The sequence below is a fragment of the Bos grunniens genome, chromosome X (assembly GCF_055505025.1).
Source record: "Bos grunniens cultivar Pamir isolate PY7600 chromosome X, Bosgru_T2T1.0, whole genome shotgun sequence".
Classification (NCBI taxonomy): Eukaryota; Metazoa; Chordata; class Mammalia; order Artiodactyla; family Bovidae; genus Bos; species Bos grunniens.
In genome coordinates, this window is record NC_141194.1 from 37,289,186 (window position 1) to 37,314,958 (window position 25,773).

The 25,773-nt window shown below is 48.2% G+C and overlaps 1 protein-coding gene and 1 long non-coding RNA gene across 4 annotated transcripts in view; both read right to left on the reverse strand.

The window, feature by feature from the left end:
• LOC147340155 (uncharacterized) overlaps positions 1 to 19,019 on the reverse strand; it is a 36,917-nt gene extending 17,898 nt beyond the window's left edge. The window contains exons 1-2 of the long non-coding RNA XR_015158968.1: positions 15,510 to 19,019; positions 1 to 11,080 (exon numbers count right to left, since the gene is read on the reverse strand). The exon at positions 1 to 11,080 is cut by the window's left edge and continues 17,898 nt beyond it. This is a non-coding gene — a long non-coding RNA (uncharacterized LOC147340155). The remainder of the gene's footprint in view (positions 11,081 to 15,509) is intronic.
• The window catches only part of SRPX (sushi repeat containing protein X-linked), a 144,622-nt gene extending 125,433 nt beyond the window's left edge, over positions 1 to 19,189 (reverse strand). For all 3 annotated transcript variants that reach the window (XM_086387677.1, XM_086387678.1, XM_086387676.1), the window contains exon 1: positions 19,027 to 19,189. In XM_086387677.1, the coding sequence (XP_086243803.1) occupies positions 19,027 to 19,108 (82 nt within the window). In that variant the 5' untranslated portion in view covers positions 19,109 to 19,189. The remainder of the gene's footprint in view (positions 1 to 19,026) is intronic.
• Positions 19,190 to 25,773: the final 6,584 nt, after the last annotated feature.

The following is a 25,773-nucleotide window of genomic DNA, read 5'->3' on the forward strand; positions in this document are numbered from 1 at the left end:
GGAAGTCTGTCAGGAGGCAGCCAAGGCCAGTCTGCCTCCAGCCTTGGATCAGGATACCAGGCCTTAAGAACTGATGGAGAATATAACAGGGTCCCAGTTTCTAGAGCCCAACAGGAGGTTACTAAGCCTCCAACAAAGAGAGTGAGACAGCCGTTATTCATCAGATAAATGTGTAAAACAGGGTGGGCTTCCCTGGTGGTCCAGTGGTTAAGAATCTGCCTGCCAGTGCAGGGGACGTGGGTTCCATACCTGCTCTGGGAAGATCTCCCATGCCGCCAGGCAACTAAGCCTGTGTGCCACAACTACGAAGCCCGCGCTCCACAAGAGAGTCACTGCAATGAGAAGCCCGTGTCCCAAAACGAGACAATAACCCCTGATCGCAACTAGAGGAAGCCTGCGCAACAGCAATGAAGACCCAACACAGCAAAAAATAAACAAATATTTTTTTTAAGTGTGTACAGGGCTAGTTACAGCATGCTAGCCTACATGGCTTAGAAGATCCCCTAACTAAGACCAAGATGAGTCCTGAACTGAGCCTCGTGGTAAAGGAGCAGAAGCCCCTAACACCGAGGGATCTTTTTACAGGGAGGCTCTGACTTCATAGCTGTGATTGCTAGGCGTCTATAGAGCTCCAGGCCAGGCAGGTCTCAGGGTAGATTCTGAGTACCAAGACCCTAGTTGAGGGGTTGACAAAGTTTTGCTGTAAAGAGCCAGAGAATACTACTTACAGCTTTGTAGGCCATATGGCCTCTGTCACAGCTACTCCACCCTGCCACTTATCACCAAGTAGCCACAGACAACACCCAAACAAATGAGTGTGGCCGGGTTCCAGTGACACCGATAGACTGATAGCTGAATTTCATATAAATGTCAGGTGTTACAAACTAGTCTTCTCCTTCTGATTTTTTTCAATCACTTGAAAATATAACCACCATTCTTAGCTCCCTGGTCCTACAAAACCAGGGGAGGGGGACTGGGGTGGGACGTGCTGTTTGGCCTGCCCAGATTTATTGGGTTGGCCAAAAAGTTCATTCGGGATGGTCACACATTGTTACAGAACACCCTGAATGAACTTTTTGGCCAACCTAAGAGTTTGCAGATGCCTGCCCTAGGTCCCCACTGTGAGTCTGACAGAGCAGAACCCACAGAGGTAGGGGGTCAGGGAAACCTCATTTCATCAGACTGCCCCCAGTCATACCAACCTAGCCTGTCCAAACACCACTGCTGGGCTGGGAACCACTTACCCACTCAGAGCCCTGAAACCGTTTTAGTGCTGCTCACAGTTCAGTCTCCCTGACTTGCCCAGCTTGGGGGCTTTGGGGAGGCTCCATGTGAGGGGTGGGATGTGCTCTCCTGTCTTCCCCACTGGTGTCAATCTCAGCCATCCTCCAAGGGGCTGCCTGCTACCGAAGCCCAGCGCCATCCATCTCTGGCATGAAGATGTGGAGCCCCCGTGTCTTTAAGAGTGGATCTGCTGCAAAAATTCTCAATCTCAGGACAAGGTCTTGCCAGAGAGGCAGAGCCGTCCTATTAGACTCATGCAGCCAGCCTTTCTTCATGAGCTGAAGTTATTTCTAAGCTTCATCTGAGCTGCAGGGCAAAGACAGGCAAACACCCTGTTAGCCATCACCCAATATGTGCTCTGCCATGGCTGGCAGTCAGGCCAGATGGGGGCTGTGCTCCATGGAGGAGGACTTCAAAGGAGAGGCAGTTGAGGGGCACCCCCCCCCACCCGAAGGTTTGGGTTTGTTTTGAAGTTAGAAGTGGGAGCAGACAAGGAAAGGCTACACATGCTTATCTCAGGAATGTCGGGGACTTAGGAAAAGAAGTTAGAGGAGGCCATGAGGAAGGCCAAGCCCAGGAGAGAAGGGGAAGAGGGTTATCATGCAGCCCTTAGAAACAGACCTGCTGCCCGGTCCTGGTTAAGGACTTAACTCACCCAGCAGACCCGGCCTTCTCAAACTTCACTGTGTAGAAGAATCCTCAGAGGGCTCTTGTTGAAATGCACATGATTTAATAGGTCTCAGGTGGGGCCTGAGCCTCTGACTCACTTTCTCTGTGAGTTTGCCTTTTTAATAGATGCAAGTTGTCAAAGTACATAGGGCCCACAGCTTTGTCCCACCTGGAGCTGAGCTACTGATATGCAGGACTGCTGCATATATGGGCATTCAGGAAGTTGTCTATATCACAGCACCCACGTTCACACCTGACCAAAGACCAGGTGGGTTCTCAAACCATGCTGCCCTCCATTCTTTATTTTTGTATGAAATTTATTTCATTTATTTACTTTTTGGCTGCACCACGTGGTTTGTGGGATCTTAGTTCCCCAACCAGCGATCCAACCTGCACCCTTGGCAATGAAAGCCCGGAATCTTAACTACTGGACGGCCAGGAAATTCCCACCCTCCATTCTTTAAGTCTTGAGTCCTGGGCCTGCCTCTCTCCTTTTCCTACTTAGCACAAAATCTATCTCCTGATCAAGCTCTGTGCCCACTTGTGCCTAGACAGGGCATCTTTTTCTAAGCTGCCCAAAGGAATTGGACTATACAATGCCCTGCAGCCAGCAGTGAGAGAATGGCAAGCACCCTTAGGTGACCCTTGACAAGATGCTGCCAGTTGACAGCTCAGACACTGCTTTGTCACTCAACCCTCGAGTGGATACTGTTCATGAACTGAGCTATAATGATATCACTCAACCAAAAAGACATATAATCTCAAGAGTTGGTGAAAATGCAGAGAAATCAGGACCATTACACACTGCTGATGGGTGTGTAAAAAGGTACAGTCACCTTGGGAAAAAAGGTCTGGCAGGTCCTCAAATGGTTAAACGAGTTACCGTATGACCCTGCCATTCCGCTCCTAGGGATCTACTTAAGAGAAATGAACACACATGTCTGTACATGAATATTCACTGCAGCATTACTCATAATAATCAAAAAGTAGAAAGAGCTCAAATTTCTATCGATTGATGAATGGATAAAATGTGGTCTATCCATACAATGGAATATAATTTAGCCATAAACAGGAGTCAAGAGCTGATACCTGCTCCAAAATGGATGAGGTTTGAAAAACATTATGCTAAGCCAAAGAAGCCAGATACAAAAGGATAAATATCGTGTGATTCCATTTGTATAGAATGTTGACAAGAGAAAAATATAGAGACATAAAATACTTCAGTGGTTGCTTAGAGCTGTGGGGAGGAGGGTAGGAAGTGATGGTTAAGGGGTGTGGGGTTTCTTTTAGGGGTAATGAAAACGTTCTAAAATTGTGATGGATACACAACTTTGAATACAAATCACTGGATTGGTTTACACGGGTAAATGATGTGGTATGTGAATTACATCACAAGAAAGCTGTTAAAAAATATCACCACTTGTCAGTTGGGGAGCTCAAGGCAAGTGGTAGAGAGAGGGAGCCTTCGGGACCTCGACAAGCATGGGCAAGGACCAGCTTTAGGGCAGCAACTTCTCAGAACTCTTGAGGAACACCCAAGCAGCCTTGGGTGTGAGAGTCTCAGATTGCAGCCAAGTGTTGATACAAACAACCACGCAGAAATACATGAAGGTAGGGCCCTGGGAGTGCCTGGGGCACCACTGATCCCTGCCTGCCAATCCCTGGTGCTGGGTCAGTGCCTAACATGTGGCGGCCATTCAAAAACTGAATTTAGTTCCTGCCCATGGAGGAAACGGAGAAGGCAATGGCACCCCACTCCAGTACTCTTGCCTGGAAAGTCCCATGGACGGAGGAGCCTCGTGGGCTACAGAGTCAGACATGACTGAAGCGACTTAGCAGCAGCAGCATGGAGGAAAGGGAATCCTGGAGTCACTAGATTGAGTTCTAAGGCCAGCCCTGCTTCTCACTCCCCGTGTGACCCCAAACTCCTTCCCCTTGCTGAACCTTAGAGGATCATCACTAAGACATGGGGAGTTCTGTCGCAGGCGCCCTCTCAGGCTGAGGTGCCACATGAATCAAGTGGCCCGTGCGGGGAGCCTGGATGTGGGTGAGAAACTCCTGAGCCTCTAGAGATCGAGATACCCACCAGCAGGTCAGTCCCACCGAGACAACGCCCCACCCCCACCAAGGACCAGGTTCCCTGGTCAGCCACGATGACACAGAATGAACAAGACTCCAAGGCCTGCTCATGTGGCTGGGGCATCCGGTCCATGAGTAGTTCCTGGAGAGATAGATTCTACTACTTTGGAAAGTTGAGTTAGACTCGAAGTGGAGACAGGATTTCAACACTGGATATTTAAAGGAACTGGAGCCTTTGTCTGACAAATGCTGAGTCAGTGGCAACAAGTCTGTCAGAGTCCCTCTACAGACCGGCCACCGTGGAGGCAGAGTCTCAGAAGATGAGGGATGTGGCCAGGCCACCAGTTCCTCAGCACTCCACCAGGGGCCTGCCAATGCTCGGCTCAATTCTCACTCACCCCGTGGCCCTCATTTAACCAGCGGTTTTGAACATTCTTGAATCCCTGGAGCTGGCAGGGTCATCAGCCCAGCCACCCACACAGCCAGCAGCAGGCCAGAGGCCTCCAGAAGAGGGTCCTGGGCTGCCCTGGCTACAGAAGAGACAGAGAGGCTCATCCGACGTAGCTGGGCGGACGCCGCCAAGAGCCAGTGAGTGATAACAGAGGAAACAGCAGAGCCCTGTCACCGAACAGGTCACTGTCAGAGCAGGGCAGAAGCAACAGGGCAAGGATCTTTCAATGCCAAGGCTGAAAGTCCACACCCAAATTCTGTTTGGATCTGTCCGACTATTACTCATTTAAAAAAAAAAAAAAAGTTTTAAAACCAATACACTCAATTCACAACCCAAACCTTTGGGATAATCCAGGGCACTACGTCCAAACCCATTTATCATCCTCTTGAGACCAATGCATCAAGAGGAATGAAGTATGAGCTAAGGATTACGGGGTCATGAATCACTCACCTCAGGAATGACAGCTCCAGAAGTTTCTGAGGTCAGAGTGCGCTGTGAGCCCATAAGACCCAGGTGCAACCAATTATCATCTCCAACAAGCTTTATCCTTAAATCTTTTATCTGAAAGACCCTGCTCCCTCCCTGCAAATTCACTGGTGTTTCTAAGTCTCCTAGTGTCCTAAGGTGATTTGACATGCAAGAGCCTCAGCAATTAACTATGCCCCTACATGTTGCCTGTCCAAATGGATCTTTGGTTCAGTCCTGCAAATTGCCTCTGCTATCTCGAATTTCTTTTTCTTTGGGGATTAGCAGCTTGGAAATTTTGCTTAAATCCTGCAAGGATATTTGAAATAGAATGTGTTGATTCCCTGTCACAATTACCTCAATCGTTCAATCAACCCACAGACAGCCATGAAAAGATTCTGCCCCAAGTCCCAGATACTGTGTTAAGTGAGGGATACAGTAAGTTGCCAGCCCAGGCCTGAAGGTAATTACAACCTAGGATTATGACTGTTTTGTTTAGTGTCAATTTTTAAATGAGGAGAATGGGAAAGTGTACTGCTGGTTATAACCCAAGAGGCTACCCGATCATTGGTTCAAAGTTTCCCTACTCTGGCAATTTCATCTTACTTTCTCTGTTGACTTTTGTGCCCATTAAGTGCACATACTTATATAGCATTCACAAAGCTATCTAGTAAGTTGTGGTTTTGATTTAGAATAGGGCCTTCTCCCCAGAAAAAGATCACTCACATAGACTTTTGTTTCCAATTTCAAAATGTTGTTAGAGAAGGAAGCCCAGAGACATCCTATGTTAACCTTCCTTGGGCCTGTAGGGTCAACACTATTGGTATCAGAATCACTCAACATCACTCTTTAATCCCCAGGTCCAGGGTTCCTACATGGCTCCCATCTGTGTTCTAATAATTACCACCTTAGCTAGCTTGGTATCTATTTCACCATAAGACAGAGAGCTACTGTGTTTTGGTGAGAAGAAATTCCCCATCTTCTCCATCCTGGTATTCTAGCATTGCATCCTTCTATGTCCACTTTAAAAACAAAGTCTCTGAGTAAAGCACAGGTTCCATGAGAAGAAGGCAGAATTCAAACATCCAAGAGAAAGAGCCAGGCTTAAAAGACCCCATAAACAATGGCCCATAAAAGCTGACAGTCAAGAAATGACACAGTCAAGAACTGACGGCTAACACAACATGGAAAATCAACTATACGGCAATAAAAATTAAAAAAATGAAAAAAAGAACTGAGGGGGCTGGCTTGAGAAGTTCTCTATGAACTGGAACTCCAGTGAGGTAATTCTTCACACTGCTGTTTTCGAAACGAATCTTTAACCTGGGTATTGATCATAACTTGGCTGCTACAATTTCAGACTACGGTACAACCTGGCAAGTCAACCTTCTGCTCTTGAAACTCACTTCAATCTTCACTTTCAATTACTCATTTGAGTTGCATTCTCTGAAAGGGGAATTGATGCAGCACACACATTTGCGTTGACTAAGGAAACCATTCAACCACTTTGGAAGGGACTGTTGCAAAGTGGCCAAGAAAAATAATAAATGCAAATTCCAGCCTGTGGCTGCAGTGTCTCGTCTTATAACTCCCAACAGAGAAGGTTATTGCTCAAATGGAGGGTGTTCACGGATTTAAAAAAGCCAACATCTACAGCCAGCAGGGCATCATCTCTATGTATGGAGGTTAGGGGTGGCACATGTACTGTTTGCCCATACATTTCTCTTAGCTCCTCTGACCAGTAGTTCATCACCTGAATTGCAGGAAAACTATCAGGTGGCAAAGAACCTGTCTGCCAGTGCAAGAGACGTAAGAGACACAGGTTCGATCCCTGGCTTGGGAAGATCCCCTGGAGGAGGGCATGGTAACACACTCCAGCATTCTTGCCTGGAGAATCCCATGGACAGAGGAGCCTGGCATGCTACAGTCCATGAGGCTGTACAGAGTCAGACACTACTGAAGCGACTTAGCATGCATGCACGCATTAACTCAATAAGCACAAATATCCTGTTGGCTTCTAAGGTCCTGGCTAGGCTCCGTGGGAAATATAGTGAGCTAAGACAGAGCAGTGTCCTGCTTTCACAGCCTCAGAATCTAGGAAAAGTGTAAAGGAATGCATAGCTCATTGTAATGTATGGCACGTATGATAAATGCCACAAGACATAGGAAATGCTGTGGGTGTTTACAGGAAGGTAGGAGCTTCCTTATCAAAGGATCAAGGAAAAGTTTCATCCAAGTGGGAGTGTTGCTGGACGATGGGCAGAATTTCAACAAATGGAGGCTTGAAGGAAGCATTCCAGGTGCAGGAAGTAATAACCAACAAGAAGAGGGAACATGGGACTCCAGGTCTATAAAAGCATAGAGTCAACTTTGGCTGGATTTTAGGAAGCCAGGAGACAAGGACTGGAAATTCAGCTGCAGGCAAACTGTACAGTCCCCTATCAACAGCAGAGAACTTTCTAGCTAATTTAAGAGGACAGGGAGCAGCTGCTTTAGCTTTTTGAGTAAGAGAGCAATGTGATCAAAACAAGTGATAGTTACTTCAACTTTAAAAATTAGAAGTAAAATAAAAATGAAGTAAAATTGTATTTAAAAGAGCAGTATCTGGCCAAAGAAAGTACAATGAGTTTTCATATGAGAGACTAAAAGTGAGAATGTTCTAGAAATCACTGAAAAGAGAAGGGCAATATTTCAATCTCTGTGTGAGGAAGGTTTGAAGACGGTGCTTTAGTGATGGGTTCTGGTGTCTCTTTCAGTTCACAAATCTAGGAAATGAGTAGCAATAATAGCAGGATCTGGAGAAAGGAATGGCAACCCACTCCAGTATTCTTGCCTGGAGAACTCCATGGATGGAAAAGCCACGGGGTCGCAAGAATTGGACATGGGCTTCCCCAGTGGTTCAGTGGTAAAGAATCCACCTACAATGCAGGAGACATGGGTTCGATCCCTGGATTGGGAAGATCCCCCTGGAGAAGGAAATGGCAACCCACTCCAGCATCCTTGCCTGGAGAATTCTATGGACAGAGGAGCCTGGTGGGCTACAGTTCATGGAGATGCAAGGGTCGGACATGACTTAACGACTAAACAACAACAGTAGCAGGATACTGTACTCAAAGTGTTATCAATAAGAAAATGCCAGATGAAAAGGTCCTGCTTGTCCCAGTGTCGACTTAAAAAATATTCACAACCTGAGAGTTATGTTTTATTTGGTGGGAATTTTTAGGACTTCAAGCCGGGAGACAGCATCTCCAGTAACCCTGAGAGAACTGCCCTGAGGAGGTGAGGGGAGGAGCCAGGTTATGTAGAAGTTTTGCAACAAAGAGCAGATAGGGACTTCCCAGGTGGTCCAGTGGCTAAGATTCTGTGCTCCCAAACTGAGCAGGTGGCTCAGGTTCCATCCCTGGTAAGGGAACTATGATCCTGCATGCTGCAACTAAGAGTTCTCACAGGGCATATAAATAAATGAAAATAAATATTAAAAACACCAAAGGGCAGGTAGTCTGAACATCAAAAGATTATCATTAATTAAAGAAAACTAGATAACCCAAGTTAGAAATTCAGTGCTTTTCTATCTATGGGAAGATGCAAGTCTGGGCTCACTGAAATCATTCCTTTGATATGCACCTCAGCTGTTTGGGGCCAGTATCCTGTGTTTTTACATCCTGGGTTTCCTCAGGGTTCACTGTAGGGAATGGCTACAGTCAAGATGGCAGGAATTCTTTTCTTTCCTGAGTTTCCTCAGGGCTCACCGGCTCACATTGGAGGGCTGCAGTCACTCATGGCTGTGACGTCCATGTTTACTGTTAGGGCAGAAAATATGCCATTTCTCACTAGCATTCTCCTTTTGAATGCAGAGGAATTCTATCAGCTGATTACATGTTTTAAACCCAAATAGAAATTTCTAGCCTAACCCGCTCCCAATGAGACTTTAATTGTATATCCTGAGCCAGGTGTTCAGCTCCTAATACTTATCTCCAAATGTAGCATTTTAAAAGACTGCTCTGGCTGGTGAGGTCTGGTTTGGCTTTCAGCCATCCTCACTTGGTTTTCCTGGCTGGTGATGAGGAAGAAACAGACAGAACAGGCTCCATCTTGAAAGCAGGACTTCATCTTGGGCCGGACTGTGGACTTTGAGCTATATGCCCAGTATCTATGGAAATGGCATACCAACTGGAAAACCAGGCCCCCTGGATGGAAGAGTCCCAGGACTCGTACCTAGACTCTCTGTTGCCTAAAAGAACACCCTAATTATCTGTGTAACAGAATAGAATCATAAATACTATTATGCTTATTGGGGTATGACCACAGGCCTATTGATAATTGTCCACTGTTAACTACCTAGGCTTAAGGCATATGAATCATGGGTTAACTTTGATTGTATCTTTCTTTTCCTTTGTTCAGACTAGTTTCAAGGAATTTGGGGAGGTGGGTTTGGGCATGTACACTTAGGGTATATAAGGTTTTCAGAAAAACTGGTCAGGGTCCTTGGCTAAGAGGAGACTCTGCCTTGGGCCCGCCGGTGTAATAAACTGCACTCCACTATCTGCATTGTCCTTCTGAGTGAGTTTGTTTCCCAGAACGCGTGGCTACAACATTTGTTGCGTGAGCCGGGACACTCCTCACTTTGAGGAGACAAGTCCCATTTGGGACTACTCTGAGGCCTCACGGCTCGAATCTTCTAGAGGGGGGAAGGCACCTCGCTCTTCTGGAAGGATTCTGCTTCTCAATGCCCGGACCTTTCATGTTAGCAGGTAGTGGATGGCAGCAGGGTAACTGAGCACTCAGGTGAGGAGGAACCCACCCAGCAGGGTGGAAGAGGGGGCCTGGTCACCACCCTGGGAAGGATTAGAAGGGGCACAGACCCACAGGAGCCTGGAATAGGCAGGTGGCAATGGTTGCTTGGTACACAGGTTGACAAGCATGTTAGGGCTTAGGAAGGAAATTTGTGAAGGTCATTTACGAGGTGGTGTCCATGCCATCTTGGGGAAAATTATTACCAAGCAATTGCCAGGGGATTTTTAGAAGAAACTTGGTTTTTGTGTACTCGTACTCTGCCCTCCCCAAGGAGGTGTCCCATCTGCTATGAAATTCTTGACCCCCTCGGAATTGTCAGGCTAGAAGGAGGGGGATACATAAGTGAGTACGAATTGGCTTCTCTAGAGACAGCCTGGGACGTGGGATATTTAACCCATCTGTATTTTCATCTGCACCTGATCAAGCCCACCAAGGCAGAATGGGCTTTAAAAGTTAAGGGAGAAACAGTCTTGGATCACATGGTGTTTTGGTTTGGCTGTGCTGACCAGCAGGTGAAGACACGCCGATCCCCCTTCTCCCTCCGGGATCTGGCGGGTGAGGCTCTTCTCACCCCAATTAGGAAGGAGGCAGAATGGCAATTTAAGTGTCATTCACTGGAAATATCAGAAGTACATAGGGTACTGAGAACTTCGTAGACAGAATGAAAAGGAAAAGTAGAAGAAGGTCCAAGAAGGTAAGCAAGATGAGGGGAAGTGAATCTAAGGCAACTGTATTGGAGTGCATGATTAAAAATTTTGAGAAGGGATTAGGAGGAGACTATGGGGTGAAGATGAAGCCTAACAGCCTCCACATACTCTGTGAGGTCGAATGGCCCCCTATGGGAGTAGGATGGCCACCAGAGAACACCATGAACTCAAAAATAGTGGAAGCAGTCTATACAGTAGTCACAGGAGAGCCAGGACACCCGGATCAATATCCATATATTGACTCATGGCTAGGGTTAGCTCAAGACCCTCCTACTTAGACAAGGTTCTGTATCCAGAAGGGAAAGGGAAAAATATTAATGGCACAAAAATTGACTGATAAAAAAGGAAATTCTACAGGATTTGAACAGGGATGACCTGACCCCTCCCCCATACTGGATAATGACGCGCCTGCCTCCCAGTGCTCCACCAGGACCGGAGGCCGCCTTACTGCCCAATCCAGGGCCAGGTGAAGCTCCTGCAGCAGCCACTGCTCTTCCACCAGCTCTCCCGGAGTTCATAGAGCCGCCGTTTCGGCAGGCTCCAATCCCAGCGATGGAGACCTCTGGTCAGTGCCCCCAGGATTCCACCTCAGCGGGACCTCCTAGATTGTATCCACCTCTCCCGGTGAGTACTGATGGGAAGGGGGAAGAAAACACAGCAGTTAGACAGAGGCTGCGCTCCGCCAAGGAACAGGGGGAAAGAACCCCACTACAGATGCCCGTTAGAGGGTACAACAGCCTCCAGTTTAGGATGCATGGGGCACTACCGTCCGCCGCCTGTAGCCTATTAATACCAGCCATTTTCCTCTACGGATATATTAAACTGGCAGAAACATGCCCCACCGTACTCAGGAGAGCCACAAGCCATGATTAGTCTAATGGAGACTATTTTTTGAGCCCACCGCCCTACATAGGATGACATAATCCAACCACTAGGCTCCCTTTTCAGCACTGAGGAAAGACACAGGATCCGAACTGAGGCCAGAAAATGGTTAAGAGAAATGGCACCTGAGGGTACTGCAAACCCGCAGCGGTGGGCAGAACTAGCCACCCTCGATGAGAGGCCCAGCTGGGACTGTAACACAGAGGAAGGGAGGGGCCGCCTGGGGAGATATCGGGTAACTATCTTACAAGGTCTCAAGAGTGGGGCCCAAAAAGCTATGGGCATCACAAAACCCTCCAAAGTGAGTCAAAGGGAAAGCGAATCACCCTCTGAGTTCTGCAAAAGACTGTGCGAGGCCTATAGACTTTATACGCCAATAGACCCAGCCAGAGGCTGCTGGGTCTCAGATGGTGATAAATGCAGCCTTTGTGTCTCTAGCCTACCCTGAAAATGTCAGATGGGGGGGCACCAAGTGACTCATGAGTTTTTACACATCCCTGAATGCCCAGTACCTTTGTTGGGAAGAGACTTGCTGTCTAAACTGGGGGCACAAGTGACCTTACCCCCCACGAAAGACCCACTGTTTGAGTGGGCTCAATCACCTATTTACTCTTCCTCTCAGTAACACCTCAAGATGAATGGAGGTTGCATGATCTCCCGGAAGGGAAACCAGACAGGATAAACAGTCGAGAGAGAAAGTTAACTCAACAATTCCCTGAGGTCTGGGTGGAAGACAACCCACTCCAGGCTTGCAAAAGTCCCACTGGTAATAGAACTCAAACCTGGTACAATTCAGAGAAGGCAATGGCACCCCACTCTAGTACTCTTGCCTGGAAAATCCCATGGACGAAGGAGCCTGGTAGGCTGCAGTCTCTGGGGTCGCAAAGAGTCGGACACGACTGAGCAACTTCACTTTCACTTTCCACTTTCATGCACTGGAGAAGGAAATGGCAACCCACTCCAGTGTTCTTGCCTGGAAAATCCCAGGGACGGGGGAGCCTGGTGGGCTGCCGTCTATGGTGTCGCACAGAGTCGGACACGACTGAAGCGACTTAGCAGCAGCATCTGGTACAATTATGTCAGCACCCACCTTGGACCTGCCAGACCTTGCTTAGCCATTTACTCTTTACGTGACTGAAAAGGACAAGGTGGCTATGGGCGTGCTGTCCCAGATTATGGGGACATGGGACAGACCGGTGACTTTAATCAGCTGGACAATGTTGCCACTGGGTGGCTGGGATGCTTACGGGCAGTTGCTGCAGTTGCCTTACTGGTCCGGGAGGCAACCAAGCTGACTTTGGGCCAAGATCTGTTCGTAAAAGTCCCACATGAGGTCAACACTCTCCTGAGAGGGGACCCCCATAAATGGCTATCAACATCCCAGATTACTCAATACCAGGGACTGTTATGTGAGACCCCCATGTTACTACTGAGCCTTGTCAGGCCCTGAATCCGGCCACTCTCCTTCCTGTGGGAGAAGGTGGGCCCTCACATGATTGCAAGGAAATATGCCAGCAGACCTGACTTGAGAGACCAGCCAATCCCCGGACCCAGATTTGGCCCTGTACACCGATGGCACCAGCCTGGTGCAACAAGGGCAACAACTGTTGGGATATGCAGTAGTCACGGAAGAAACCATCATTGAGGCTAGCTCTCTGCCATCACACTGGTCCGCTCAACAGGCCGAACTATATGCTCTAATCCAGGCCCTCCAGATGTCAAAAGGTAAGAAGACAAACATTTACACAGACTCCAGGTATGCTTTTGCTACACTACAGGGCTCTGTATAAGGAGAGAGGCCTTTGACAGCTAGTGAAAAAGATATTAAAAATAAGGAAGAAATCAAGACCCTATTAGATGTTGCCTGGGAACCAGAAAGGGTTGCAGACATACGCTGCTGAGGACGTCAAAAAGAGGATACCCCCCAGGCTCAGGGAACAGACTGGCAGATAAGACCTCTAAACAAGCAGCTGAGGGCTTGGGGGTGACAGAGCTACCTGAGCTAACGCTAGACTCTCCAAAATACACTGAAGCCCAAAACCAACTAGCCAAAGCAGAATGGGCCATCAAGACTGAAAAGGGATGGTGGGAATTGCCAAGTGGCAAACTATTGGTACCAGAGGAGCTGGCACCCACTGTGGTAAGCCAAACACACCAAGTGACCCATCGAGGCCATGATAAACTGGAAGAGCTAATTTGAAAATATTTCCTGGTTCCCCACTTCTCTTCCCTATGCAGGACAAAATCTCAGAACTGCACTGCCTGCTCACAGGTCAATGCTGCCTCTCGGCACAGACAGAAACCTCCAGGGACTCAAGTGAAAGGCACGCTGCCCTTTGAACACCTGGAAGTGGACTTCACTGAAATGAAACCTCACCAACACTACCATTACCTGCTGGTCATGGTATATACATTCTCAGGATGGGTAGAAGCTTTTCCCACCTGGATTGAAAGAGCATCAAAAGTAGCCTGGTGCCTGCTTAGGGAGATAGTTTCCAGATTTGGATTTTCTGCCAGCATTGGATCAGACAATGGCCCAGCTTTCATAGCTGATTTAGTACAACAAGTAAGCGAAACTTTAAACATCAAGTGGAAATTACATACAGAATATAGGCCCCAGAGTTCTGGGATGGTGGAAGGAACCAACCAGACAGTTAAAGAGACACTCTCCAAGTGGGTCTTAGAGACTGACTGTTCCTGGGTGGACTTGTTTCCGACGGCTCTGCTCAGACTCAGGATGACCCCACAATTCCATGGCTCTTCTCTGTACAAAATTGTGTATGGGAGGGCCCCTCCCATAATAAAACAGGTATCAACAAATTTGCCTTAGGTGAGGGGAGATGAGATTTCACAGCAGATGGAACAACTGAGTAAGGTAATAAATCAGGTAACTAAGTTTGTACTAGAAAGGGTGCCATTCCTCCTTGGGGAACAGATTCACAAATTTGTGCCCAGGGATCAGGTGTGGTCAAGGACTGGAAACACGACTCCTTGGCCCCACATTGGAACGGTCCATATACTGTTGTTCTAACCAGCCCTACTGCAGTTAAGGTTGCAGGTGTCACTCCCTGGATCCTTCATATGAGGGTGAAGAGAGCATACCATGCAGACCTGGAGGACGCTGAGGGCACTACACAAAAGACCCACTGATCCCTGTGAAACCAAGATCATCTTAAAGAAGAAACAGAGATGAAGCTCTACAATCAACTGCTGCTTCAAGGACTTGCTGGTATCATCTTGAGACTAACCATAGTTTCAGTACAAAGAGGGACCTGTGCTATAATTAAAGTTGAATATTGTGTATATATTCCTGATTTATCTGGCTATATATCAGCCACCCTAGATGACATGAAAGGTCAGGTAAAAGTTATGTCTGATGATAATCTTCCTTTTTGGACTTTGGTCCTATCTTGGGTGAAGGGTGATTGGTGGAAAACTATATTTACCATTTTTATAGTTGTCTTGATAGTTCTGCTTTGTGGACCCTTTATTTCACAATGTATTATGAACATTGTAGCCCAAAGGTTGATGTTGTTCTCCCAAATTGGAGGTTGGAGAGTCAGGGTGCAATATATCCCTATGAATGATGCTCATACTACGAGTTAAGAGCATCAAGAGGCGGGGATGAAGGAGGAAACAGACAGAACAGGCTCCATCTTGAAAGCAGGACTCCATCTTGGGCCGGACTGTGGACTTTGAGCTATATGCCCAGTATCTATGGAAACGGCATACCAACTGGAAAACCAGGCCCCCTGGATGGAAGAGCCCCAGGACTCGTACCTAGACTCTCTGTTGCCTAAAAGAACACCCTAATTATCTGTGTAACCAAACAGAATCGTAAATTCTATTATGCTTATTGGGGTATGACCATAGGCCTATTGATAATTGTTCACTGTTAACTACCTAGGCTTAAGGCATATGAATCATGGGTTAACTTTGATTGTATCTTTCTTCTCCTTTGTTCAGACTAGTTTCAGGGAATTTGGGGAGGTGGGTTTGGGCATGTACACTTAGGGTATATAAGGTTTTCAGAAAAACTGGTCAGGGTCCTTGGCTAAGAGGAGACTCTGCCTTGGGCCCGCCGGTGTAATAAACTGCACTCCACTATCTGCATCGTCCTTCTGAGTGAGTTTGTTTCCCAGAACGCGTGGCTACAACAGTGAAACCGCACACTTTACCAGTTTTCCCCAGGCGTCAGGTTCACGGAGCCTTTCTTAGTGGCCACAGCACTTGTTCTCTGTCTTCAGCCTTGCTTGCAAAAGGAGGTACACTGAACCTCAAAAATCTCAGATGTAAATGAGGTTTCAAGAGTTCACTGCAAACAGAATAAAATGGAAATGCAAAGCAAAACTACAAAGAGATACCTGTCAGAATGGCTATTCTCCGAAAGACAAGAAACACCAAGTGTTGGCAAGGATGTGGAGAAAAGGGCATCTTTATGTGCTACTGATGAGAAAATAAACTGGTGCAGCCACTATGGAAAATAGCATGGAGGTTCCTCGAAAAACTAAAAATACAACTACCATTTGTACTCAGTTGATAAGTTGTGCCCAACTCTTTCTAGACCCCATGGACTGTAGCCCACCAGGCTCCTCTTTCCATGGGATTCTCCAGGCAAGAATACTGGAGTGGGTTGCCATTCCCTTCTCCATGGGATCTTCCCAACCCAGGGTTTGAACCCCGCATCTCCTGTGGGAATGATTCTTTACCATCTGAGCCACCAGGGAAGCCCATCCCTAAGTTTATTACAATGAAAATTAAATCATATAAATTTACATTTAGGGAAAGGGCTTCCCTGCTGGCTCAGAATGGATAAAGAAGATGTGGTATATACATACAATGGAACAGTATCCAGCCAGAAAAGAAGAATGGAATGCTGCCAATTGTGACAACATGCGTGGACCCTGAGGGCATTTTACTAAGCGAGGTCAGTCAGGCAGAGAAAGACAAATACCATATGATCACACATATATGTGGCATCTAAAAAATGAAACAAAATCTAAGCTCATAGATACATAGAACAGATTTGTGGTGGCCAGATGGGAAGGGGGGTGAGGAGTAGACGCAATGGGTGAAGGCAATCAAAATGTATAAACTTTCAGCTTTAAATCAGTCATGGGATGAGATGTATAGCATGGTATGTGTGTGTTACTCACCCAGTCTTTGTGACCCCATGGACTGTAGCCCACCAGGCTCCTCTGTCCATGGGATTCTCCAGGCAAGAATACTGGAGTGGGTAGCCATGCCCTCCTCCAGGGGATCTTCCCAACCCAGGGATCGAACCTGGGTCTCCTGCATTGCAGGCAGATTCTTTACCATCTGAGTCACCAGGGAATGACTATCATTAATAATACTGTATTGAGAGTATATCTTAAAAGTTCTCATCACAAGAAAAAATTTTTTTGTAACTATGTACAGTGATGCATGGTAACTAGACTTACTGTGGCCACCATTGTGCAGTGTGTACAAATATCAAATCACTACACTGTACACCCAAAACTAATGTTATATGTCAATTACACATCAATAAAAGCAAAAACAAAGAACAGAGTAAGAAATCCTATCTTACAGACATACAAACACAATCCAACATAGACAACTTAGCTATAAACTTTCCATATACTTCATGTGGGTTTTTATAGACACCACATCTTGGTAGGCTATAAAAATCAGAGAGCCAGAAAAGCTGCATCAAATTCAAAGATGGAAGAACTCCAGAGACCTTCTAGGAGTGGGACTGGGAATGATTTTCTCTCTCTCTCTCTGACAGTTTCCCTATTAAATCTCAGATGGTTATACAATAGGGGGAGAAGTGCTGATGGGGCCTTCTCAATACCCATCTCCCTCTTTCAAAGATTCCTGATTCCAGGCCTCTTACCAGAGACACACTGTCCACTTGCTAAGAGACTGCCTCTGAAATGATCTTCAAAATCTGTCACTCAGCACTTAGGGTGAACATGGCTGACATGACTTGTCTTGGGACCCACAGGCTTAGAGAGTCTCCCCTCCCCAGACTTCCAAAACCTCTGGCTTGGACTGAAATCTGCTCCTTTGGAATCATCAGCCCCAGCAGAGCACATTTCCTGAAAGATCCCATTGGGATGTGCCAAGTTGGGGGCAGCCTGCAGGCTGGTGCTGGAGGGAGGAGCCGGGCCAACCAGGGCCAGTTCCCAAAAGTAGTGAGCGTCCAAGCTGGAAACCCATGACTCTGTGGGTGGCTGGGCTCTGGCAGCAAGCTATGCAGTAGAAGGAAGGAGAGTGGAGGGCAGGGTGAGAGAGGGGAGGAAGGTCAGGTGGAAAAAGACAAGAGGCCCCTTGGCTAACTAAGAAAGGCTCCACCAGTTGCACAGGCGGCTTAGAGATGCCTGCCAGTTCAGCAGGAAAAGCCACCTCTAATTTCTCAACTTCTCCCCCTGCTCCCTGTCCAGTGCGGGCTTCTCCCTCCCCTCTAGTTTCACATTAACCTGATTCCCGCTTTGGGGGATGGGGGTGGAAGAATGAATCCACCTGGGGGTCAGGGGAATGGCACTTGCCAGGCACAGAGGATAAAGTCTCCTTTCCACTTTGCCCTGAATCAGTTCCTACCCAACAGCTGAAAAACTTACAAGAGTCAGCTGGAAACAAAAGTTCCTGATTATCACTTCACACGTTGGATTCATTCACTCATTAGTGGATGCGCAGGGAATGTCTAGCAGCCAGCCCTACATCTCCCCAGCATTCTATCTGGGAACCCTCCCCCTCCAAGCTTCACCCACAACTCTGTAGGTTCACTTTTCAGACCCAAATTTAAACTGCCCACAGTATTGAAAGTAAAGCCAGATATCTGCTGACCCCATAGCCCACATAACCCACTTTCCCATTAACACTAAATTAAAACGCGCCCATGGATTTCTTCTCTCCAGGGCGACACGGGTGCATCCATGTTTCCCAGCTCCCCTGAAGCTCTTTGCTAACTTAAGCCTCTCTGATGAGGGACTCGGCGGTAGTTTTTAAAAGGGCACTTCCAAAGAAGATTTTGTCAACACCAGGAGAGCCCTAATAAACACCTGGGTTCCCTTAGATGCTACAGACCACGCCTTCCTGAAACCAAAAGCCCCACCCCCTGTCTAGCAGAGCCCGCGTGCTAACCAAGCGCTTGCCACATGTCACCACTCTCAGCTGGCACCTCTCTCCCATCGGTGCAGACTTTCTCGGAATCCCCAGCAGGGGGGGTTGGGGGATGCGGGAGAGGCCCCGCCTGCGCCGGCCACGAGAGTCTTTCTACAGCGACTAGTGCCCTGCAGCCCCAGGGGGTGGCCTGGCTCCTCGAGTGGGAGGGGGTAGGTACTCCTTCCAGGACAAGCTGTCAGTCCCCTGGGTCCCGGCCGCGAGCAACCGCAGGAGAGGCAACTCCTGGGGGTGAGAAAGTAGCCCTCGGCCAAACGTCTCTTGGTCGCCTCTAGCGCCTACGTGGGTTTGACTGACCCCCTGGAACTCCGGGCGCAGAGGGTCCGTCGACTCCCGGCGGCAGCCTGACAATCGGTTCTCCCTTCCCGTTGCCGGGACGCTAGCCCCACTCCGCGTCCCCCAATCCCGGGGCGGCGAAAGACGAAGTCGGCGCAAACAAAGGGCGCCTCGCACCACCCTCCGGCCAAGCCGGAGATGGGGGTGGTCCCCGGCATCCCGCTGGGGAGGCTGGCCCGCCCCCGGCATTACCTGGGAAGCCGCGGCTCGGCGGGACTCGTAGCAGCAGTGGCAACAGCAGCAGCAGCGCGGGCCGGAGTGCGGGGCTCCCCATGGCGCGCCGGCGCTGCGCTCCGCTCAGCTGCGCGGCGCGTGTCCCGGGGGCGGGAGGAGATCGACCGGACCGAGGGACTGCGCCGCGGGCCGGCGGAGGCCGAACTTAAAAACTCCTCCTCTCGCCTGTCTCCCGCCCCCGGCCAACCCTCCTTCCTCCGCCTCCCCGGAGCGTTGGCGCGGCTGGGGCTCCGACCCACCCCCTCCTTTTGTGCCAGCGCTTCTTCTGGAGCGGGGCTGACACCTCCGCCCCCCTCTCCGGGGTGCCGGAGCGCGCCAGGGGCGTGCCCTAGTAAACCGAACCATCCCAAAGTATCTCTGGGTTTCCCAGATTGCGCCCTTGCACTCCAAATACACACACCGGTTGCCCGACCCCCTCCCAGATCCCGGGCCCCTAGCACCATGTCATCCATGCAGAGAGCTGGGTGAGTCGCAGGGAAAGAGAAGAGACAACCGCGGCAGGTTATTATGGCCAAGTTCGCGGGTTTGACCCTCCTGATCACTCCCCAAGTTTGCTGTTATTATGCCCACCCTCTCCGAAAAGAAACGCCGCTTAGAAACTTGCTCGGGTCCACGGTTACGGACAGAGCGGAGATTTGAACTTAGGTGTGTGGTTGCGCCGGCGCCAGCGTCCGTGCTATGGCTTTTTGGTTTCTCTTTAGCGAAGGAATGAATCAAGGGCTGGCCCGGGTGTGTGCCGGCTGCACTGCGGTTTGGGATGAGGCTTGAGGTACTCTTTCCAAGGTTGGCTGATGGGCGAGCACAAGGCCCAGAAAGTTCCCCGTCTCACCCACAGCCTGGGAATCCAGCTGTTGTAGTTTCTTGCAATCAGAGTTCCCCATTTCCTGGATTGTTCACACCCCTAGCACACCACGATCCGCCTGGAGCCTCCACCCTCGTGGAGGCTGGCGTCAGTATAGGGTTTCTCGGCTGCCTGCAGGACGGATCTGGTTTCTTCTTTGAGGCTTTCTCTCCCTCTCTCTCTTTTTTTTTTTTTTTTGTAAACACCTAAGGCAGGGACCTCGCCCCTTTTCCTGCCAGAAGATCATAACTAAGACAGATTCCAACTAGGGCTGCTGCATTCAGTTGTGCCATGTGCTCTGAGCGAAGGTCCTGGAGGAAGGGGCAAGGGTGCTAAAATCCAGCCGCCTCTGGGGTCACCGAGCCCTGTTCTATGGTAGAGGCCATGTTCATTGTGGAAAGGCAGCTTTCTCCTCACCTCAGCAGTCTGGTCTGTTAGCTAGATGAAGGGCCCTGGGAATATCCATCCAGAAGGTTTTCAATTTTTTTAATCTAGATGGCTTGCTCTTTTCCCAGTTCTCACAAAAGACTCTGCCTTGAACTTCCATCTTAATCCTCTCTGGTGCCTGGGAGCCTTCTCTCCATCGTTGCTCCTCATGGAGCCGACGACCCTTCTGTAACCTTCTGATCACAAGACAATGAGGGTGGTCAGGCTCTTCCTAGGCCTCCATCTCACCAGACTCTCCAGGGAATGGTTCTCAATCCTGTCCACCCAGGAGAGAAATCTTAGGGGAGCTTCATGGAAATACCCTATCTGGGCTCCACCCCAGCCAGACCAATGAAACTAGAATCTTTAGGGATGTAGCCTGGCCTTTGAGTAGATGGATCATCCCCTTGCCCCCATGCTCCAGTGGTGCAGATTTTAGAATGGGATAAATTCTAAGTCAAGGATTCTCAGCCCAAGTGCTATTGACATTTGTGGCTGGACCAATCTTGGTTGGGGAGGGTGCCTGCTCTGTGTACTGAAGGATGTTTTAGTTGCATCCCTGGCCTCTGTGCCCCTAAGAACAAGTAGCAGGCCCTCAATTTTTCTCTGTTGTGACAATACATGTCTCCAGGAGCTGTCAGATATCTTCTAGCACAAAAACTGGCCCTAATCGAGAACCCCTGTTGGAGGCTCATGAGCAAAGGTTTATGGGCACCCCAAATTTCCAGGTCCAGGTTAGTCTGACCGGTGGCCTTCCTTTCCTTTATCACCTCTGAGACAAGCTCTGCTCACAAAACCCAGCATGCATTTTATTACTGAACGGACAAGGAACACCTGGCTCTCACCTAGCACCTGAATCTGGCTGATAACAAGCAACACCACACTGTTAAGAGCCGCTTTCTTTGCTACTTTAGAACAAACTCCAACCAGATTTATAGTAATAATTACAATAACTAGTATTACTATATATAATTATTATATACAGGACTCTCTGGCAGAAGGGATGAGGGAAGAGGGAAGCGTAGGAGAAATTATCCATCCTCTTCACAGTGTCCTGGTAGACAATAGGATGGTTAAGTAGATTCATAATCTGTTAAGCAACTGAATCCAGCAGACAGGGCCATGAATGGATGGAAACAGGAGGAGAAGTCACCCAGGGAGTGCCACAGAGCTCTGATCTCTTCCTGTCCTGCTGGTCATAGCTACTAATGAGTTGGGAAAAGACACTGTTGGCATGAGGCACAGAGATAGGTAAGAAATAGGTTCCAGGCATCTCTAATAAATAAGCAAGAATGTTGTATTGACTCTGAACACTAAAAAATAATGATAGGACTTCCCTGGTGGCACAGTGGATCAAAAATCCGCCTGCAAATGCAGGGAACATGGGTTCTATCCCTGGTCCGGGAAGATCCCACAAGCCCCGGAGCAACTAAGCCCGAGAGTCACAACTACTGAAGTCTGTGCTCTCGAGCCTGTGCGCCACAAAGAGAGTGGCCACCACAATGAGAAGCCTGCTCTCTGCAACGAAGAAGTAGCCCTCACTCACTGCAACTAGAGCAAGCCCGTGTGCAGCAAAGACCCGGCATAGTCATAAATAAATAAGAAGATAATAAAGATAAATATGATGCCCTACATGAGATCTCAAAATTCAACCACACAGACTCAGAGTACAGGAAACGTGGCTTCTCAGCAGTACCTACCATACTTAGTTGCCTACAGGCTACGACAGACTTGCCAGGCACCTCAGGGCGCTGCTGACAGAGCCTGTTCTATCCTCAGAAGCATTCCTGAGTGCTGGGCAAAGTGCCGAAAGTGAGGAGAAGGGAACACAGCCTAAGTCTGGCAGGGGGTAGTGGGGTGGGGAGAGGTGTCTTTCCACCAATTGCAGTGTGGATGAGGCTGGATTAAACAGCACAGCCTTGCCCCCTGAGTTAGAGCAGAATGACCCACAGTGGAGAAGGAAGGAAAAGGAGTCGCAGGATTCCCCACCCCTCCACTCTCTTCCTTGAACTTGTAGACTCAGAGACACCATTGAAGCAGAATCTGGCAGCCCCCTACCTACTGCAGGAGAGAGCTTTTCTGAGCATGTCAGTCAAGGCCCTTCCCTCGTGAGTCTCTGCCATCTTCCCACACCTCCTTATCCCCCACCCTCACAAACCTGTGCTTCTCTTCCCACATCCTTCCAGAGTAAAGGACCTGAAGCTCAAGGGGAACATTGGTGGCTCACTGTACCTTAGGAAATGGGAGTGGAATCAAAGTCAAGGAGACACTCAGGAGGGATGAGACTTGAGACAGTGCAGACCAGCTGTGCATGCTAAGTTGCTTCAGTTGTGTCCGACTACTTGCGACCCATGAACTGTCGCCCACCAGGCTCCTCTGTCCATGGAATTCTCCAGGCAAGAATACTGAAGTGAGTTGCCATGCCCTTCTCTAGGGGTCAAACCCAGGTCTCCTACATTGCAGGCAGATTCCTTACCCACTGAGCCACCTGGAAACTAGCTGTGGTGAAGGACTATTTTTCCAAAATTCTCAATTCAAGTTTGGGATTAGCAGAGGCAAACTATTATATATAGGATGAATAAACAACAAGGTCCTGTATAGTACAGGGAACTATATTCAATATCCCTTGATAAACCATAACAGAAAAAGAACATGAAAAGGAATGCATATATATGTATAACTGAGTCACTCTGCTGTACACCTGAAATTAACAGAACATTGTAAATCAACTATACTTACATAAATTTTTTAAAATTCCCAATCCATCATTGATCAAGGCTTTCATAAAATCAATAAATATAACTCCCTAGAAAAATAAAATGGGAATGAGTCAGAGAGCAGCATGGGTTTAGGGACCACACTTTGAGTAGCACAGTTATAGTGGGTTTAATTGTTTCCATCCTGCACTTATACAAACTAGAGACCACACTAGACTCCAGGTTTCTGAGGACTCAAGACTCGAAGGACAAGGAGATGTGACCGCAGTCTATTGGAATCGTGCTAAATGAATGCCAGAAGGGCAGGGCGAGTTTGGCTGGTACTATTGCTCTCTGGTATCTGTTACAAATCTAGATCTGAGAGGGTTAACTTAAGAGTGCTCAAGGTCAAGATCAAAAAAAGCTACAGGCAGTCTGTTTACAATCCCCTGGCTTAAAGAGATTTCTTCTCTTTCTAGAATAAATATTCAGAGTGATACAATACAAGCTCTAAGGGATGAAAACTTCTGCAGCATAAGGGAAAAGGAATAGTTTGACTCCTAAAGATTCAAAGGAAAACATCTCATTTATGAAAATAATCAGTTACCAAAAAAAAAAAAAGGAAAGGCAGTTTCAGAAACTATTTGGTGTATTCAGCAAAAGATTCAAGAATACTCTTATACAGCAGGAGTAGAGGTCATATAGGCTTCCCTGGTGGCTCAATTGGTAAAGGGTTGCAATGCGGGTTGCAGGCGCATTGCAACCGGGTTTCCAGCCCTGGGTTGGGAAGGTCCCAAGGAGGGCATGGAAACCCACTCCAGTATTCTTGCTTGGAGAACCACCATGGACAGAGGAGCCTGGAGGGCTGCAGTCCATGGGGTCACAAAGAGTTGGACATGACTGAAACGACTGAGCACACATACAGAAAATTGAGAAATATAAGAATGCAAAGATTCAAATATGAAATTAACACCTTTGGTCAGGCTTGGAAGTTATCGTTCCTGTCCTGACAACAAGAGAAAGCTGGGTAAATGAAAATACATGACTTTTCTTGGAGTCAACAAAGAACTGAGTTTTCAGGCAAATCACCACCCATCTAGAAAGACAGGCAGATCCAGACAGTCACAGCCAAGATCTGCTTACCTGGAGCAGAAGACACGCTGGAGTCATACATTGGTAGGTACGCCATAATGGCAATGTAGAAAAATGGCTGAGGGCTGAGTGCAGACTAATAGGAGAGTGAGAAACTGCTGGGGGTGACGTCATAGCAGAGATTCCCACACTGCCATAGGCTTTAACTTCAGGAACCCTACCAGGTTTTCATGGTGAAGGTCCAGGAAAGTTCCCCTCCTGCTCTGGCAGAGAGAAGGTACAAGTAATCCTTCTGAAATACGCTCAGAGACTTCTCCGGAGAAAAGGACTACTTGAAGAGGGCTACCTGAATTTTCCAGAGCCTTACTTCAACTCTAAGAATGGCTCAATGATGAACTCCCAGAAAAAAATATCATTTGGGGAACTCCTTGTGTGGTTTTGGAGGGATCTGCTGACCACAAGACTCTAAATCACGGTCATAGGTGTGGTCCCATGAATCATGCTGGGTCAATAGAACTTGAGCCCCAGGCCCCTGGAATTAGAGGGCTCAGCACAGGCCTCAGGCTGGCCAACCAGGGGCTTGCTCAGAGACTTATAATACAAAGCCCAATTGAAAGAATCCCTCTTATTTTCCTCTTTGGTTAGATACTGTATGGATGTGACCTAAGACATGCTAGTTTTGAGTGGGGCTCAGAACAAGAGAGGGCTTGCCAGTTGGCACTGTGGAAAAGAACCCACCTGCCAATGCAGAGAGACACATGAGATGCAGGTTCAATCCCTGAGTTGGGAGGATCCCCTGGAAGAGGAAATGGCAACCCACTCCAGTATTCGTGCCTGGGAAATCTCATGGACAGAGAAGCCTGGCAAGCTACAGTCCGTGGGGTTGCAAAGAGCTGGACATGACTGAGCAATTGAGCATGGACACACACAGGACAAGAGAAGACCCTGTCATATGTCTGGGCCACTTCATAAGCTGCTCTGTCACTTGGGCCATGTGACCCGATCTACTGGTGTTCCATGTGTCAGCAGCTGAAAGAGGTGCAGTGTGAAGTCTTTGGCAAGCCCCTCTAGATGAAGCAAGACCTGACCCTTAAAACTTTGTGGCCAAATCCCTGCCCTCCTTAGTGGATACTTACTCTCCTTTTCAGAATCAACTTTTGGTTGATGAAATGCTTATCTGTGGACCACCAAGTTACTGTGTAACTTGAGCTGCTCATCGTGAACTAGCGTTGTCCAACTGGCCAAGCCATACAGTAGGGTATTCACTGTGGCACTCCATCATCAAATGGAAGTGATTCATATGTAATCAGGCTTGTGTGGGCCTGGAAGGCGTAAGTTGCATTAAGAAAAGGCCTCAAGGACTTCCCTGGTGGTACAGTGGATAAACAACCCACCTGCCAAGGCAGGGGACATGGGTTTTATCCCTGCTGCAGGAAGATTCTACATGCCATGCAGCAGCTAAGCCCATGCACCACAACCACTGAAGCCCGTGTGCCTAGAGCCTGTGCTCCAAAACAAGAGAAGCCACTGCAATGAGAATCCCCCACTCGCTGCAACTAGCGAAAGCCAGTACACAGCAACAAAGACCCCATGCAACCAAAAAACAGAAAGAAAAAAGAAGTGACCCCAAAATCCATGGTCCCTATTTCT